Source organism: Crocodylus porosus, unplaced genomic scaffold (assembly GCF_001723895.1).
Source record: "Crocodylus porosus isolate Cpor-Errol unplaced genomic scaffold, CroPor_comp1, whole genome shotgun sequence".
NCBI classification, from domain to species: domain Eukaryota; kingdom Metazoa; phylum Chordata; order Crocodylia; family Crocodylidae; genus Crocodylus; species Crocodylus porosus.
Window position 1 is genome coordinate 2,897,608 of NW_017728886.1, and position 19,575 is coordinate 2,917,182.

General features: G+C 46.6%; 1 protein-coding gene across 1 annotated transcript in view; it reads left to right on the forward strand.

Annotated features, from left to right (window-relative positions):
* The window catches only part of LOC109314775 (vasoactive intestinal polypeptide receptor-like), a 54,406-nt gene that overhangs the window by 26,609 nt on the left and 8,222 nt on the right, over positions 1-19,575 (forward strand). The window contains exons 5-8 of the mRNA XM_019542501.1: positions 9,392-9,545; positions 12,240-12,300; positions 15,844-15,913; positions 19,080-19,171. Of these exons, the coding sequence (XP_019398046.1) occupies positions 9,392-9,545; positions 12,240-12,300; positions 15,844-15,913; positions 19,080-19,171 (377 nt within the window). The remainder of the gene's footprint in view (positions 1-9,391; positions 9,546-12,239; positions 12,301-15,843; positions 15,914-19,079; positions 19,172-19,575) is intronic.

Here is a 19,575-nt window from a genome sequence, read left to right on the forward strand (position 1 = left end):
TGTTACTACAGAAAAAGAATAGAGCAAGTCTTCTGTTACAAAGTACTCAGAAAGACCACAGCAGATCAGAAGGGTTTTGACACCTTGGCGCTCCTATACACGTGCAGGGAGGCTGCTTTGACACACTGTAATTACAGCGCATCACAGCAGACTCGATTAATGGAGTCTGCTGGAGCGTGGTAATTACTGCACTCCAGCAGACTCCAGCGTCATGTGTATCAGCGTCCCTACGCTGAAACATGGTGGTGGGGCACTTTAAATTTGACGATCTTTAGTTCAAAGTGCCCCACCACCATTAATTAAAGCACCCACACACACGCGCGCGTATACACGCACACACCTCCCAGAGTACATCTATAAACAGCCCTGGATTCCTATTTGAAATCTCTCAATTTATGTTATGAATCATACGCAGGTGTTTGCACACCTAACTGTGGCAATATTGCGTGGCACCCCACAGCACACTTAAAAGGATTTAAAAGCACACTGTGGCACCCTGGTTGAGAATGACTGTGTTGGATGGTGGTTTAGGAGCCAGCTACAATGCTAGAGGAGATGTGGGAAGATTATATTTCCTCTGCATGAGCCAGGATCATACCAAGAGAAACTGAGTTGGGAAGGAGAGCTTCTTCTCAGTGAAGGATGCCCAGAAGAGGAACACTTTCTTGTAGGAAGTCTGATAGAACATAAAAGAGGACTGATCTCTTCCCACCAGCCTTTCCTCATCAGAGGCAGTGAAATCGTAGCCAAAATCTACATTCCCCATAAGTGTATCACTCAAAAAGCCCCACAACAGACCAAAGCAGAGAGAATCATCCTATTAAGAGAAACACCTCTTTATTTGACGCCTGATTACGAGCTGATATGGTGATGTGCCTCTCACTGAAGTCAGGGGAAGCTGCATCACCTATCCAAAGACAGCACTGGACAGCTATAGCTTCAATTACACAGTGCTTGGTGCTTTATCAATATTATAGATTAACCAGACAGGAGGATAAAACAGTGAGACTTTACTGCACGTGGAAATCCTACAGACAAAACAGCTCTCCAGTTCTTTCAGCACTGTTCGGGTGTGGACAAATGTGCAGACCCTTTAAAATATTACAAAAGCAGCTGAAGCACTCCAAGATAGCATTTGTTTAAATAAGGAACTGTTTTGAAGTATTTCAGTTCCTGTTATGTGTGCAGGGGTGGGGGTGATGGAGAGGGAGCAGGGTGGAAAGTCTGCAGAATGAGCAGCTGCTTCATCGGGGACAGGACAGCACCCTAAAGCTGCTTCCAGACCCCCCCACCCATACACATGCACATACAAGAGGGCAGGATGCTCCAACACTTGAGGCCTGCTGAGTGCTAGATAGGCCTGTGCGAGTCAGCAGCGATCCAATCCGTCTTCGGATCCAGCCACTTTGGATGGCTGCGATCTGATCCAGAGCTTTGGACCGGGTTTCTGCCTCGATCAGGCCGAAGTGGCTCCAAAGCTTCGGAGCCGCCTTGGAGATCCGGCCATAGGGTGTAATGAGGAATCAGCACACTGCTACCATCCCTGCAATTTTCATCCAAATCGGACAAAAAACAACAAAGTTATAGATATTTTATTGTTTCCCCATTATACCCTATTGCCGGATCTCCAAGGTGGCTCCAAAGCTCTTCAGAAGCCGAACGTGGCTAGCACTTCGACCCGGATGTGCTGCTTTGGACCCTGAAGTGTCCAAAGCTTCTCTGGATCTGAAGCTCTGTCCGAAGCCTCGCACAGCCCTAATGCTAGAGCCTTCATCCCCAGTCCCCTCTCCCTTTTTGATCCATGACAGGGAGAGAAAAGAGGGTGAGGGGAGTGGGCTGGAGAGTCAGGGTGAAGTTATGTGTTACACTTAGACCATGCTAAATCTGTGGAATGGGAAGTGGTGTTAAAGTCTGAACATGCTTTGAGCAGTCGCACATTAAGGTTTAATACCATTTCTGGCCTGCACAGATCTGACTTGCCACTAAAGGGCTGGTGAGCAGAGGCCTGGCCAAAAGGACATCTGGGCTGTATTCTGCTCTGGGTGTCAGGGGTGCTGGGAGAAGTGCAGCCAGGAATGCTGAAGGGCTGCAGATAGCAACATTTATCTCTGTGGAGCAGACTGAAGTTACCTTAACAAGAGCTGGGTGGCACAGCCCAAAGTTAACCCTTGCCTGAAATAGCGAGCTTTGAGATGCTCAGAGGGCATGTAGCATGAGTTAATGAGCTTTAATGTGCTGATGCTCACATTTTAAGCATTCTTAGTATGATCTAAGTATAATGTGTAACTTCACTCTCAAAATCCTGGTAACAGAGACCCACGCAGCCCATGCCCTGTACCCAGCCCCGCTTCAGAGACATCCTCTGTAGGGCTGTGCGAAGCTTCAGTAGCTGATTCGATTTGGAGGAGATTTGGCCCTAGTCGGGGACTGAATCTCTGAATCCAAATCGAATCAGGAGACCAAGTAAAAGCATCGGAATCGATTTGGAAAAGATTCAGTCGATTCAGAGATTTGGCCATGGACTAAACCAGCAGCTGACAGCTGCCTCCTGCTGGTAAGTCTGCTGGGGTTGGGGGAGGGGAGGGGAGGGATTGGGGCTGGGACTGGAACAAGCTGCCTAGCCAGGGCAAGGGGCACGTTACCTGGGGTGGGGGGGTGCAGGATGTGGGCGCAACAGTGCTGGGCCGCCACTTGCCCAGCCAGGGTGTGGGAGGCAGGATGCAGACGCAGCTCTTTCTAGGCAGAAAGAAGCAAGCAGCAACAGGGCAGAGTCCCCGCTTCCAGCACTGCCGTGCCCGCATCCTGCACCCCCTGCACTGGCTGACAAGTGGCAACAAGGCAGAGCCCCCACTCCCAGCACTGATGTGACCGCAGCAGTGCTGGAAGTGGGGGCTATGCCCTGATGCCACCTGGAGCAAGCCACACCTGCATCGCGCACCTCCCACGCCGGCTGGGCAAGAAGCAGCAGGGCATAGCCCCTGTGGCTCCCCCTGCGAGGGCAGAAGCAGGCACAGGCAGGGGAGCCCTAGGAGAAGCCCCCATGGCTTCCTTGCCCAGCCCCATCCCCCACCTGGCCCCAGCCTCCTGGCACTTTAAAAAAAAAAAAAAAACCCACAGTCACCAGCTGCAGAAGTGGCAATTGGGGCCACTGGGCACTCATGGCAGAGCCCCCCACACACAGTGCGGGGCAGTGGGGGGCCATGGGGATCCCCCAAATGGTTAGGGGTGACAATAAAACAGTGTCAGTAAAACCCTAAATGTGTCCCTGCTACATTAAAGCAACTCAAGAATTTGTATAAGATGCAGTACAGCAGAGACCTGAGGATAGGTGGCTTGTTTGCTGTACCTTTAAACAGAACTAGATCCAAACAAAATACTTAAAATGGAAAAACAAATGCATGAAATTTCAGCCCAGGTCTACCACTTCTTCTCTGCACTCCCTGGTGTATACTAGCAGCATTCATTAAGAATTAATTACAGTACCCACTGGCAAGGATGTCTTTTCTTCCCATTTCCTAGCAGTTTGTCAACTAAATCCGCCTTTTAATCTTTTTTCTTTCCCTCTGGAGCTTTGCACCTGAATTGTCCATCACAGCTTTGCTGACTGATCAGGTTTGTTCCAGAAGCTGGCAGCATCGATGGCACTTAGCTTGTCCCACAGGATGGCTTGTCAGGTGAAAGGCAGTGTGGTCTGAGAAAAGGTGTGAATCACACCACTCTTCCACCTGGCCTCAGTTCACTTTTGGGGGGCAGCTTTGCAGCAGAGACCTGCCCTGCAGGAACTCTGAAATTTCAGAGGAAAAGGGCATCAGCTCCTCCCTAATGACCCTCCTTTGTTCAGCATCTGTAATTACAGAATGGCAAGTGTCTGCTGAGTCAGCCCCTAGATTCAGAGAAAGGCAGCATTTCTTCTCCCCACCCCTCTTCCCCACCCCTCACCATACTTACCTGATTGCTTCTGGCAGCACTCTGCAAACTAGCTTGCATTTGCAGTCATGCCGGAAAAAAAAGAGCAGGTTAACTGTTTGCCTACTTCTGGAGAGCTCCGTTACAGCAACCCCCAGGCTTGCTTTGCCTGTTGCCAGGCCTCATTTTCCAGGGATAGCCAGGCAAGAGGATCAGCTGTCAAATCTCAAGAATAAAGCTTTTAAATAAAATCCAGTTTAAAAAAGCAACTGTAGGGCATGGGGGTGGGAGGGTGAGGCGATCCATTCATCCGCCTGACTTGGGAAAGACTAATAGTGCCCCTTGCTGGTCTGGACTAGCTTGGTAGTGTTTCCTCATCTCTTCTGCACGCCCCTTCACCTGCCTCCTTCTAAAATGCCCTCCCATGGTGTTGTCTCAAATGCACTTTTACTGCCATCTGATAGACCGGGCATGTGTTTCACTCAGGTGACCAGTGCTTAAATGCCCTGTACTACATTCCAGCTGAGCCCACTCAGAATGGCTCCTGCTTACACCAGGTGTAAGTTTGGCCATCGGTTTGCTGCCAGTGCCAACCAGTACCTAAAGTAATGTGCCATATCTCCAGCGACAGAAATGAGAAGTCACAACAGTGGTGGATCTATCTCTTTGTCCCTCTTTTGAGTCCCCTCCCCACCTTTTCTGAAGCGTATTCATCCTGCCCTTCTCATGGCCAGCATTGCTTCAAGTATTCAGCTCCACGAGCGCACGAAAAATCCCCTTTCCTTTCAACACAGACCAATGACTTTTCTGTACAGTCGCTTTCCTTAAAGGCCCTTCTTTTTGCCAGTTTGCATGTCCTCAAGGGCACCTGTGTCTGAGAGGGTGTGGACTCACAACCGAAGCCCACTCCCACTTTAACCCTGGGGGAAGGAGTGCTGAAGTTAGAGCAGGTTTGCTGCATCTGAATTGTTCTCAACTCCCCGACATAGAACAATTAGAGTAGATCAGCTGCTGCCCTTTTGAAGCAGTCCCTCTCTTGAAAGCACTCCATGCCTTCATGCATCCACACCCAGAGTGTATTGGATGCTGCAAGCAAAGCAAGAGCACTGCCTTGAAGATTGGATGCCTGATTCTGTGTTGCCTTGTAGAGCAGTTTACACCTAATCAAAATGCTCCCTAACCAAAATGACAGCACCTTGCTGGGGTGTGAAGATCTGCCTATGGTGCAAGGCACTGAAAAGAATCAAACCCAAGGATATCACAGCCTCAGGCAAAATGGACCTACCATCTCTGGTACCATTGCTAAAAAGTATCCTCCGGTGGGTATTTATCAGCTCATTAAAAAGAGAGTATAGAGACCTCAATCCTCATCAGTTCCAGCCCCTGAGTAGAAGTTCTTGTCATTTCTAGTGCCAGTTTAGAAGTTTTGAAGCTGGGATACACCCAAACTTTATTTCCTTCTCTTCCACAGGGAAGTGGACGTGCCTCACCTAATTACAATGTTATGAAGAAAGTATGTTAAAGGGTGAGAAAAGGATGTTGCAGCAATCAAGACGAGGTGGTGGGAGCCTCGATGAGAGTTTCAGTGGTGTGGGTGGATAGGAAATGCGAGCTGTCCCTCACTTGTCCTGTAGGAAATCCTTTTCTACACACCGCCCTGAACTGCGTTCACCTTCTACCTGTAACTCACTGTGGGGTTTGCAATTAAACTGAAGAACATGCTTCTGCCAGCAGGCTATGGTGCAATTCCTACCAGCCGCTCAGTACCTTATGCAAACAGTGCTTGTACTGTCCAGAGCTAAAACAGCTGCTCTGGGGGTGGAAGAGAGCTGATCAATAGGAAAGGGAGATGAGGCACCCACGCTCCGTTTGGAAGTCCAGGCAGACTGCCCCTAGGCAGAACATCAAGTCCAAAACAGTGGAGGAAGGAAGCCAGGGTAGCTGGGGAGGTCTTTGAACTGTGCTCTCATTCCTATGCAGATCAAAGCAAGCCAGTTTCCAAAGAAATCACCGTTCTCTTCCCTCTTCTCGAGGCCTCATCTCCAAGGCAGTGTGGGGGGGAAGTCCTTTCTTCTGTAAGGGTAGACCTTTTCTATTATCTTCAGCTGGCAGGAATTCATTCAGAAGTCACTTCCCCCCCTTCCTGTCACACTGTCATCTGTATCCGTCACCACAGCTACTCCCCTGTTCAATGTAGGCTGCTTGGTGTGAGACATTTCTGGTACAGCTTTTGGCTGGCCCCTTTCTGAAACAAAACAGCTGCTCACCACATCCTGTTTAACCCCCATGCAAGCTCAGGCATGGACTGTAAGCATCTCCCCTTTCACTCTGGCTAATTTTTACAGATCATGCAATGCAAACCCATGGGATCAAATGCATTGGGTAGGCTTTTCCCCAGCTCAGACCTCATACTCTACCCATTGCATGCTTGCATTGCATGCTCCCATACTACCTCCTGAGGGACCTCCTGCCATACCTCTGCCTAGTTGCTCTGCTTGTCTCCCTGCCAGTCAGGGCTGTGAGGACAGGACCTTCTTTCAGCTCTGGAGCCACTGGGATGTTGGGCAATCCCTACTCCCTTTCTAGTCCCATGGCCAGATGGAGTACCTGGGTGAGCCCTGTCTTGGTCCTTTTCTCGTGATGTAGTGAAGGAAGAGCACTCCCACAGCAGTCATCTGGGCAGAGCTCTGTGATTGATCCCACCTCTGCAGGCCACATCCAGAGACTTCTAAAAAGAGCAAGACACTCCCTTCCTGGTCTTTGAATGGTACAGCATGCCCTAAACATCACTGCAGCATTTTAGAGGCTGCTGTCAGATTGAGAGATCAAACTCCCAAAAGAGCGACTAGTCCCCTGGTTGGATTCAGGCTCACACCTATCACAAAAGTATCCAGGCCAATGCCAAGAGGGTGCAGATGACTCGTTAGCAGATCCCCACAAGAAGGACCCCAGGCTTCACACAACTGGGAGGAGAAGAGTTTGTGGGAGCAGAGCTAACCATTAAGATCTTAGAGATTCCCTCCAGAGGCAAAAACACTTCCAGGAGATCTACAGAGGAGTCAGAGGTACGATAGCAGCACGTGTAGACATGCCGGAGCGAGCGGTGACATGGGCTTCTCCATTTGCTAGGTGCTCAGGTGGGTCTTGGGGAGCCAGGCAGACTTATATAGCCCACAGGGACCCCCACGCTGGATCTGGGATGTGTACATCTGCTGAAATTCCCCCTCCGTTGGCAATGTGAGTGTCCCCGTTGGCCATAAAGGGTGTGTCTACACATCATCCTATGGTGACGTAGTGACACGCTATGTCGCCATATGGCATGCTACAGCAACGTAGCAATCGTGGGTCTGCACGTGATTGGCAGCTCTGTCACCATAGCAGCACGCTCCCCCATTATAGCATGCCACTACAGCAACATCATGGTAAAATCTAACCGTCCGCCACATGCACAGCACAATACAGGCACTTACTGCGCCATGCTTTAGTGCTTCCAAAGTACTTTTGGAAGTACTAAAGTGTGGCGTATTAGCAACGTCACTGTACGGCCCTCTCTTCAAACCACCCTGCATGCCCTCTTCAAGCCAGTCCAGTTTCTCGTTGTGTTCGGCACCTGATATTACTGCTTACATGCTCCAAGAGAAGAAAGCTCAGGCATGGGGCACAGATTAAAGCAGTGGTCTGCCAAGAGGATGCACTGAGGTCAAAGCACAAGAAACAGAGTGGGTTTTGGTGCCATGTGCTGGGGCTAGCCAGCATCAAAATACATCCCTGCATTACCTGGAGCCCCCAGGGTGCTGCCTATATTTCAGCTGCCGGACTAGGGTCAAATCCTTCTTCGTTCACTATCCCATATTCCCTACTTACTACTCAGAGGTAGGGCTCAGGCCTTTGTTTCAGCTGCAGCATGTGCACCAGCAGGGTGCCAACTGGCCAGGTGTGCTGCGATAGTGCAGAGAAGGGAACAGCTGTTCAAGATCTGACCAGGGATTCGGTTGCCGTCTGTGGTGCCTTGTCAGCTCAGCTCCACATTGTCTTCCCATCCCCAGGAATTAGCTGCACTGTCACTTGCCTGCTTACCTCTGTGCTGCCCTGCAGCAAGATACTGCTCATGCCATCTGGCTCCCAGGAGAGGGGGAGAGCCAGCATGCATACAAACTGTGTTTTGCAGGAGTGCAGAAGGATCCCGCATGTGATGCAGGGGTGGATTTTAGGGGGCTTGAGTTAACGAGTAGGGATCAGCAAGGACAACTTTGATCTCCACACGTGTATTGATTTTACTTGATTGCACTGTATCTAGTGAAAGGAAAACAGCCCAGTTATAGCTCTTGCTTGAAAAGGAGGGAGGAAGAAGACCAAAGACCAGATCCTTGCAAGTTTAACCTCACTAGACTCCACTGAACACTTTGGATAGTATCTAGTCACAACAGGCCAATGCTTGATGTAGTTGGGTATGTCCATTCCAACAGTCACCAGTACTTGGTGCTTCAGAGTAAGTGGCAACAGACCTGCCTCTTCGGGCAATTATTTCCTGATCCCAGACTGTTACTAGATGACCTGCTCTCTGAATAGGGGTGTAAATATCTCATATATTTCTTTTCCCTGTCTCAAATAGCTGTTCTCATTGCCCAAAAAACACCTAATTTCTTTGCCTCAGTGAAATCAAATGACCATGAGTTACTCTGGCTATTTGTCCATTGTGTGTGGAAATAATAGTCCCCTTTTCAGTGTCCGATTTCATGCTTTTCAGTTTGATTGAGCATCTCCTTGTTGAGTGTTGTGATGGGGTAAAGCCACTATTTAGCAAAGCCATCGATAAAGCCTCTATTCGCCATAGCTCTCCCCTTTATATCATTCATTATTTTAGAAACGTCTATCACAGCCCTTCTTACTCATCTCTGTTCTAAAAGGGAGAATCATCATCTTGTTCCTATTTCACCTAGTGCAGACTTTCCATCCTCCTCGCTGTTTTTACCCTGCATAGCCAAACCTCTCCTTTCTGGCACATCCACTGGGTGGTAGGGGCCCAAAACTGGGCATAGTCTTCCAGGTTCATTTTCTTAGAGCTGACTTTAGACTGTGAATGGAGTAGCCCTCACCCTCTCTTTGCTTCATGAGCTCATATAGGTCATTCTGGTCCACAGAAGCAAAAACTCTACTTCCCTCCCCATGCGGTTCAGGGTTGTGAGCAAAGGTGTTGTGAGAAAAGCAAGAGCCCACTCCTCAGTGATCTGCTCCAGGGTGGGGAGTAATGGGTAAAAGTGCCCAAATCTACCAGCCTGGCCTCTTGGGGTACAAATATGAGGAGAGAAGTCCCATTCTTTTTTCTGACGTAGCATGGCTGTGCAATCAAGTGGACAGGGTAGGCCCTGAGGAATACAGGTACAGGGCTTGTTACAAGGTGAGCATTAACAGGAAATCAGTGTATTTGCTCTTATAACTGAAACCCACTCCTTCAGCTCACTGCTATTCATGTCTTCTCTTTCAGATTGGCTGCAAGGCCGCTGTGGTTTTCTTTCAGTACTGCATCATGGCCAACTTCTTCTGGCTGCTGGTGGAAAGCTTGTACCTGCATACCCTCCTGGTCATCTCCTTCTTTTCAGAGAGGAAGTACTTTTGGTGGTACATCCTGATTGGCTGGGGTATGCATCTCCTTGACAGTGAATGATAGGAGCACAGACTCAGGGTGACCCGGAGGCATCTCAGTTGGCATGTCTACAAGTGCACTTTAATGTGCATTAACCTATTTTAATGTGCATTAACTCATCCCAAAAAATGTGCACTTTCACTAACGCGCACTGAAATAAGCTAATGCACCTTTTTCTGGTACCTTACAATGGAAGTACTAAATTTAATGCGCATTAGCAAAAGTGCATTAATGAACATGTAGATGCAGCCAATGTGTAGCATTGAAGAGGACAGAGGAGTTGTTTGTATGTGACCCTTCTGCTGGTGTATTAGTGGCATGAGGGCCACTGGTGACAATATCTAGGGGTTTTTTAGAATCAATTATAAATGGTTGGCTGCAACCGTATCTTCTCCTTGGGCTTATGGATTTCAAATGTAAACCACCTGGTCTAGGGATGAGTGGTCACCTGTAAAAGTGTTTTGTCCTTCCAGCACCTGCACTCAAGAAAACTTGGAAATAAAAAGCCAGTAACACACCTCATTGGAGAAACCAGAATAAATGGCTGTCTGCATAGTGAAATGAAGTCAGCCAAAACTAGAGCCTGAAGGTACAACCACCCCTGCAGACTTTTATAGGGGCTACGCTGCCTGTAGAGGGCTCAGAGCTCTTCTTGGTGAAACAGCCCTGACCCATCTCGCATGAATCCACTTGGATACAAGGCAGTCAGATAGGCAGCCCAGGGAAGTCTGTATGGCCAGGTTGTGCTTCCATCCGCAGTTGCCAGATCAAGTCTAGATTTTTTTTTTAAAGGGCTCTAGCATTTCTGCAGCTCTCAGAGGTAGTGCTAAAAAGTCAGCTCCATGAAGGATCAGTACTGTAGGTGGAGAACCCAGAAAGAAAAAAACCTAGACCTCTCCAGCAGATTTCTTGCTCTTGTCCAATCAGAGTCCACTGCCTCTTTCCTCCAGATGATCATTTTCCCTCATCTAAAACACTCTACAATTTTTCTTCTATCCTTTTATACATCCATTCATATGCTGCATTGCATGTCATTTCTAAACGCATACAAACCCCAAAGAACACAACATAAAGTATTGTACCGAACAGCACTGGGATGAAATGCTAATTTATGTAGATGAATTCTGCCAGAAGTCATTTTTCTCCTTTCTCTTATAGAAAAAGCAGGGTACTTCTTTCCCCTTCAAAACTGCTGGCTCCAGGGCATATATGTCAGAGAGTAAAATTGGCTTCTGTTTTCAATAGCTGGGTTGGGGTAATAATTAGGCTGGGGAAAAGTCTTGCTGGGAAAAGTGCAGAATACCATTGTGTCCCATACAGAAGTATGTACTGGAGGGAACAATCCTGTACCAGTAGGGGATTAATTACTTACCTTAATTGTAATTTCTATCAAAACCAATGCGAGTTGCACTCCTCTTCACAGTGTGGAATAGGGACCCTTTTTTGTATTGTAAGGAGGCAAGGCACGATGTGAACAAACCTGGTTTCGGACTGAATCAGTCCAATTAGATGCTTTCTAAATGATCCGTTGGACCTAATATTGCTTTTATCTGAATGCTGTGGGAGGGAGAAGATGTTAGAGGTCTCGTTTTGAATAACAACAACCTCAAAGATGGGCTTTAATAATAGAATTGGAAGAATGAGCAGTTTTCATCAGTCCTTATGTTACATTTAGGGAATAGTCCTTTGGCCCTTATTCATGTGAATAATAGATAGATACAGATATATATCTTCGGCCCTTATTCATGTGAATAACACACGCACGCACGCACGCACGCATGCACGCACACACCCCCCCCCCCCCGATAGAATAGATCTATAGATTGCTTGGGCAAGTAAAAGAAACTCAGATAGGCTCGATCCAGCAATTCGGTTCTATGTCGGGTACGAGTAGGGGCATTGGTTTCTACGTGTTTCATCGCTCTGTTCTAATAGTGTTTTATAGGCAATGCTAATACCTCTGTTAAACATGTAACTTTAACTGATACATCCATAACCCTGCTAAAGTACTAACACCAGCATGTTAGCCAGTTGAGATACTTGAACTAACTTCCAACATTCATCTTATTATGTATCAGGAAGCAAAAATATCAAATGAAGGAGGCAGAGACACCTGGGTCTGGAAGGATGCTCAAATGAATAGTGACGTCCTGGCGTATGCTTCCAGAATTGTTGCCACTGTTATCCCTCTTTTGTACTAAAGCAGCATCGAGACATAGACCATAGTGTTAAGTGCTTTAAACAAGAAGAGGGTTCCTACCCAAAAGAAGCCATGTAAGACAGGAAATATATGGCTGGAGGGCTCTGTCTATATAGATAGATGGACAGGGGTAGGAAGACAGTATGTTCACCCTGTCAGGCAATGGTCTGATGCACCATTGTTGCATAATGGCCTAACCATTGCTGAAGGTCTTAGAGGTATCACAGATGAAGAGAGATTTAAGAAGGGATCTGGAAAGAGACAATGAGGAAGTTTTTTGTTGTTTCCATATACAAGAGTGAAAGCTTGAGAGAGAGAGCACCCAGGCGTTTGTTTGAAGATCTAACAGATGAGCATTGAAGTCTGGTGCCATTGCTATATCAGGCATTAACATCACAATAGCATGAGAGTTGCTTGTAAGATGCAGATAGGTCCTGAAAGGGGTTGAAAGAAGCAGCCATGCCATTAATATTACTCTTCTTCTGACAGGTGCCCCCACGTTGTTCATCACAGCTTGGACTGTCACCCAGATTCACTATAATGACGAAAGGTAAGCCTATGGGTTCACCTTCACTTCTTCCTATTTCAGACATGTGGAAGGAAAATGTATCCTTCTCAACAGACAAGCCCAAGCTCTTCTTAATAAGAAGGAATTGGGGAATGTCTTGGAAAAAATGCAGCTCTTGTTTTAGCATCTATGGGCAGCGATGAAAGTATAACCATGCTAAAAAAATGACACAATTTAAACAATGCGTGCTTAAATGTGGAAAAGAATTATCTTTTTTTTCAAGCACAGGACTAGGATTGAAAAGAGGGCAGGACTCTGCTGCCCAGATTTCTCTATGAGCTTAGGAGAGTCACTCATCATCCCTGTAGCTTACTTTCTCCTTCTGGTCACAAAGCCAATAATATTAATCTAACTTCCAGGGTATTGGGGAAGTAGTCCACACTCAGTTAATGCTCCTAACAGGTTTAGGCAGCCTTGTATGCTTCAAAAGGTGCTTCAAAAATGGAAGTTCTTAATGAATGTGTTAGACAAATATATTCCTGGCACAACACGGTTGCTAGCTTTATTGACATTACTAGTGCTAATTTTTAGATGCATTTGTCCCATTAGATCAAATTCTTTCCCACAAAAGGGTTGTGGCACTCCTGTAAGAGCCAGTAGCAGTCACACTTGTTTTTTGGGGTGTGGCATTTACTCTGCAGAAAACTACAGCCATTAATCCCAAATGGAAGGAGAGCGGGAAATGCTTTCTAGTCTCCTAACCCAGCCCTTCCACTTCAAGTACTTGAAACCCCTCAGCTTCAAGTACTTGAATCATTGAAGCTCATTCAAGTAATGATGGCTTCTAGGAAGTGAGTATCCTTATTACTGCTATTTTGGTATCAGAGAGTTTGTTCCTCCCTTCCTGTCTTGTGCATTGTACAGCTGGCATCACCTTGAGTACCTTCTCATGTCCTTCTGCTTTCCTACCAATATACCCAGGGGAGCTCTGTTAGCATGAGCCAGCTATCTTCCCATTCAATCCTTGGGCTGAATCCACAGCAGGCTAACTGAAGGTTACACCTGACCAAAGATGCCACTGTGGGGGATGGATCTGCAATGTGCATAGTACCCTCACTGTGCATTTCCCCATCCGCACAGGCACAGAATGAGCAGAGCACAAAGATGCAAACAGGATCCAAGGACTGCACTTGGGCCCATAAATGTGAAGGAGAATCTAACCCAGGAGGTGTCCAAGCTACTCCTCACTAACTTCCTGGGGGCCTACGTAGTGTACATGGCATGTGTGTGTGTCCACGTGGGCAATTAGCACACTATAAATCCAGATCCTATCTTACACCTCACAAAGTTCCCTGAAAGGACAAGCTCTAGATACTGCTGCTTGCCCATAGCCATGCATTTGGGAGGGAGTTGTCTACGCTGCTTTGTGCCGATCCTCTTTGACCCTTTCTTGGCCTCCTCAAAGAATTAGATGCCAGGCACTCTTTTAGCCTGCCATTGTGTGCCCTGGTGATCTTGAACTGGTCCCCTAAGCTTTCTCTCTCATTTCTGACTATGATAAAGAGTCCCTATCATATATGGACATTATGAATATTAATCAGCTATTAGTTCTGAAGCACTTGGAAGAGGAAAAGTGATGCTGCTGCTGATGATTATCCTCTATTCACATTCTTTTCTCTCTTTGGCCTTAAAATCTATTTTGCCCGAAACTGTATGAACAACACGGTTCACTGGCTAGCTTATGCCAATGCCCCCCTAGTTGGAATAGTACACTCCTTATATTTGTATAACAGGCCCTTTAAGCAGTTCATACTCTTTATATTTGTATAACAGGCCCTTTATGCAGTTGTCCTGGTCCTGTGCATTCTCCTAAAGTGGGTCAGAATTGTGGGACCTCTCCAGGGTCAGTTCAAAGCTGTTTAAAAATGTCTCCAGTTGAAGTTCACATGAGTTTGACCCTCCAGGAGATTTGCTTTTAGTATTAGACACAAGCTCAACTGAACTCGTGTTTTGCCCGAAGCATCATTAACAACTACAAATGCGCCCAAGGTTGTTGGGAACTTAACAAATCTAGATCCTATTTGGCAACCCTGATTACCCAACCTAGATGCTCCTATTAATATCATCCCTCTGTTGGCATCTTTAGTAGAGTGGCTTGTAGAGTATGTCTTTGCAGGCTTCTGCATTAGGGAAGCTGTGAAGTCATTACCAAGAATGATCCTACTGCCAAATCAAGGTTTCAGAGCTGTGCCTCGCAAGCCCAGTGTAACCATTCGGGCATCGAATAAAAACTTCAGCCTTCCAGGCACAATAGCAGATGACTCACAACCACAATCATAAAAGTCCTTTCTGGCTTTACTATCCACGCACCTAAGCTTTGAGAGGCAGGTTGGTTGGGATTTGCAGAACAGCGACTGCCTGTTGGGCATCTGATGAACCACTCTGGGATTTTAGGGCTTCTGCTTACAGTGGCAAACATTTGGTGAGAAAATAAGGCAGCTTCCTTCAATCAGCCAGGTATGCCCATTTGTTAAGCTTCCCTAAATAAACCTATAAAGAGATGTAATAACGTGAATCCGTCAGTAAATATTTAATTGCTACCAGATACAAGAGTGGTGAGCAGATGGACTTAGAAATCAAGAATCAAGGTGGCTTTCTTCCAAGCATACTCTGTATCGGAGCTGTCTAAGTGGTTCAACCATGGTCGACCATGGGGCTAAAAATTCAAAGCAAGCAGTGGCGGCAGTGGTAATCCTCATGACTGCTGGAGATGATGGACTGATGGAGCCAGCACCCAGGGGGGTTAATGCCCTTGGCAATTAGCATTTACAGGTATAGCTCCCCATTGAGGCCACCTTTCAGCGGTTGTGGGGCAAGTGGTAATGGTTTTAACCCCATGAGTGCTGGTCACCCCAACTCCTAATCTCCACGTTGAAAATCCTGTTGGGGACACTTTCAGAGGCAGGAGCAGTGGTAGGTGTGTGGTCAGCATACAGGAGCGAACACCATCATCACTTGTCCTGCCACCAGACGTGGGTTGTGCATCCCACGAGTAGCATCCAGGCCCAGATCCAGCTCACCAACCCAAAGGATTTGGACAGCCCTGCTCTCTACTATAGACGTGTCCTCTCTTCGTATAAACAATGTGCTTATTTTAAAAAAAAGCAGAGCTGTAAAAAAGTGAGGGCAAAATGTTGAAATTTTTCTTCCCTGAAATCCTAGCCAAACTCAAACAGCTATTCAAAACTAGGGAAAGGCAGCATTTTCCTCTGTTCAAGTATTGAAAAGGTGTTGTAAATCCTAATTTTTCCACACAAAAAAAATTTTAAATGCCATTGTCAAGAACCTATGTCACAAGACATAGGGATGAGTCTTGGCTCTGCTGAAGGTAAGGGAAGTTTTGTCGTCAACTCCATTGAGCAAGGATTTTGTGGGCTGATACTTGACTTTGCTGAACGCACATCCTATCCAGGAAGCCTTGCATCTGCTAAACTGGTAGCTTCACAAATCGCAGGCATTTGTTGTATTACCGCGTCATGTCCTGGCTCTGCTCTTTGGGGCTGATTTGCATTTGTTTGCTTCCAGGTGTTGGGAGAACATGGTCAGCTCCGGATACTGGTGGATCATCAAAACTCCTATTCTGTTTTCTATTTTGGTAAAGTATCAGCAATCTCTGCTGGCTGCAAAGCCTTCTTTATTGAAATCTCTTTGCCCGGGGGATGCATACATGGGCGCTCTCTAAACACAGTGGAGAAAAAAGGCTGATTAGACAGCAGCCTGTACCTGGTGCCTTGCTGATGAGGGTCAGTTGCCTCTGGGCCATAAGCCAATCTCTGACTAATGGGGGTTAAACAGTAATTTTCCTTAGCAGCCTGTTCTCCCACGGTTTGTTGCACCTTTCTCAGACCTGCAGCAGGTGGGCCATCTGAGAGAAGGAAGGCTTTCACTGAAGGGTTTGAAGTGCAGGTGAGACAAATATTTGACTGGGATGCTTTAGACAGACAAGACCCTGTAAGGGGCTGAATTAGATGTAGTCTGCACCCTTCTGGCCCCCCTATATTTGTATGGTCCTATGAAAGGGATTGCAGCCAGCTCATACAGTGATGGATGGAAATGTAAAAACAAAATCCTTTAATAAAGCAGAGGGAGAAAGCTGTACGGCAAAACTGGTGGAACTGAATCCCAGAGAAAGAGGTATCGTGGCCCATTCAATGCATGTTACCCCTACTCTGAGAAAGAAGGACACGCGCTATTCAGAACAAATTAATTCCCAGCAATACGTAGAGCAATCTGCCTGTCTGCTTAACAGCTGGATCATTGATGCATGCACACATGGCCCACACTTGTAATGAAGAAGCTTCCTCTCAAAATACATGATGACGAAGAGATGTTGGAAGCAGGTTGTCTGCCCCAACAGATTGACCCTGATCCCACCTCTGTGCTTTCTATCAGACCCCTCATTTTTCACCTCTTCTGTACATTTCTCCCATAACCATTCTCATTTTCTCTTGGACGCAGGGCTTCCCTTTACCATTTTTTTTCTTGTTTCACATACAGACCTCAGCCCAGGCTCATCTTAAGGTTTGTAAAGCTTCTCTGGTGGAAGATGCCTATAAGATTTGATAACAAAAATGATCACTTTGAGCTAGCATTTTGCATCACCTAGTAGAGTCTAGGAGGAAATCAGATTCCTGCTTTGGGTTTCAAGGGCCATTTCTTGAGGACCTCAGTTTAATTCCCATTGAAATCATTGGGAGTCTTGACTTCTAGCTCCTTCAATGGCGTTTAAAGATAACCAGGCAACCCTAGGGCATTTCTGAAGAGCCCTATTCATTTGATCCCTATTGAAGTCCATACAGTTTCTCCATTTGCCTTCATATTTTGTGAGCCAGGACCTGATTCACAAAATCAAATGAACTTAGTCCATTTTTGCTTTGATTTTCCTCAAACCCAGGACAACTGAACTCGGGGAGGGAAGGCAAAGCAAAGCAAAAGAAATGAAGAGATGTACAAAATGAGATCGGTCTTCTGCATCAGTTCTGATTGTGTCACAGACTTATCATTATGCTGTTCACAAAGCAGCCCCACCTGCATCAACACCCCTGCTTTTAATAATCCCTTCTTGTTTTATTAATCTAGCTACACTGAAATGAAATCCTGAGCCTGACACCCATCAAAATACATTACAGAAAAAAACTGCAAATGAGATTTTCCATTTCTCAATATCAATCTTATCAGAAGAAATACACCCTGTTTCCCTGGATGGGAGGGGGGTGAGATTTTGGGTTTTTTTTAAAACCTTCAAGTGTTTTTTCTCAGCACCAAACAAGCCCCATCTGTTCATACTGATTTTATTCAGTACCCATTGCAAAAATCAGTCACAAGTTGTCACCCATCCTGTCACCGCCATCCATCTACCTAAGCACTTTCCACTCGCATCAAACTTTTCTTCTTCATTCTCAGCCCTCCTAAATTGACTCAGGCAGCGTTTTAAGCCACAAAGCAGCTTAGGAAGTAACTCAGATCTTAGATTCACTTACTACATGCTCACACACTGATTAGAGTGGGCTTTCTATGTGTAGATGTATATGCTCGCTTGATAATTTTTCCCTTTCCTCCCAGTCTGAGGCAAGTCATTATTTTTGTAGGCAAATAAATTTGGACAGAAATTGTGATGAGCAGCATGGAGAGAGAAGGGCACTTAGCTACTGCAACAGCTTAACCAAGCGGTATGGTAAATTCTGCATCCCGTAGAGCTTTTAAAGCCCGAGTAGATGTCTAGCTAGGAGATAAGGACTCTAGTTTATCCACAAGAGATTGGGATGAATGTAAAATCAAGTGACCTGCATTGTGCAGGAGATCAGCCCAGATATTGCAGTGGTCCATTTTACCCTTTGGATCTCTGAATCCATAAAAAGAAGAATCAATTGGACTTTCATTTAGGTTAAAGCAAGAGGGGCTTATACTCAGACTGTTCCAAGCCTTGCAGGTCTTCCCTACTGTGTTTCACCTCCTCAACGGTGGCAAGAAGTAGCAGCATGGTTCAGTGAAAAGGGCACTAGTCTGGAAGTCAGGGCATGCTGAGGGCTGGTCTTGATGCCTGCTATATGGTATTGGGCAACTTATGCCTCCAGCTCTATGCCTTAGTTTTCCCCATCTAAAGAATGGGGCTAAGGTGGCTTGGCTACCTCGAAGGAGATGAGGTCCTTGGATGGAGGGCGCTGCCTAAGGCCTAACTATTATTTTGATATCCAAGGAATAGCCTGGTCTAGCCTTGTAGAACAGGGCACCAACCAGGTTTATGGCCTGTTGACCAAGCTAGCCAGCACGTATGTGAAGAAAGCATGCCCTGTGGTATAGATTAGAATCCCAGTTACCTTTCTACCAGACACCGCTTCATATACTTTCTGACTCGCTGCACTGTCCTCAGCCTTGGACATGCCCGGCAGTGGGTCTTCTGTCACCAGCTACCATCTCTCAGCTAACCCAAAGGCTCCTTTCCTGCCCCGCCGACGGCGCCCCCGCGCAGGAGGACGTCGTGCAGAGCTGTGCTCTATGGGTTTGACATCATCATACTTGGGATGTATGTCACAAAGTCCCAAGAAGGCTGATGTCAGGCCCAAGATTGCTGCCATCCTGTCTTGGTTTAACCCTGTGCTCACAGTGGGGTTCTCCGCTCATGGCTTTTTAACAGCAGCTCGCTCCTTGACCAAATCATTGCAGTGAATGGAATCCCCTCTAACATCTGGTTCTTTCCCCTGCAGAGAGGGATTGTGGGAATTTACAGTCCTTTTCCCTTTCCTTTCTTCCCTCCACGCTAGGTGAACTTCATCCTCTTCATTTGCATTATCCGTATCCTCGTCCAGAAGCTGCATTCCCCAGATGTCGGACGCAATGAAACCAGCCAATACTCGTAAGTCCTGGCCTCCTTTTTTCATGTGCATCGTACAGCACCGGTGAGACTGTTGGGCTGGTCTGCTTGTTTGACCAAATGCATCCTATCTGGCCAATTTGACTGATTAGAATCAGAATCAAATTGGGTCGATCAATGCTGTCTGAGACAATTAAGATAGAAGATATGCTAACGTATCTTTGCAACTTCACTTAGGTGGGCCACAAATCTTACTCCTAATAAAGAAATGAGCATTATAGTGATGCTTCAGATAAATCAGCACTTGGCTTGTAGATTCACCAGTCACTGGAACATAGGACTTACCCTTTCTTGGGAATTAGGATCAGTGGGCCCAATTTTCACTATTGCAGACCTTCAGAGTCGATGTGGAATCCACAAAACTGCCAATTTATAATGCTGGGGAA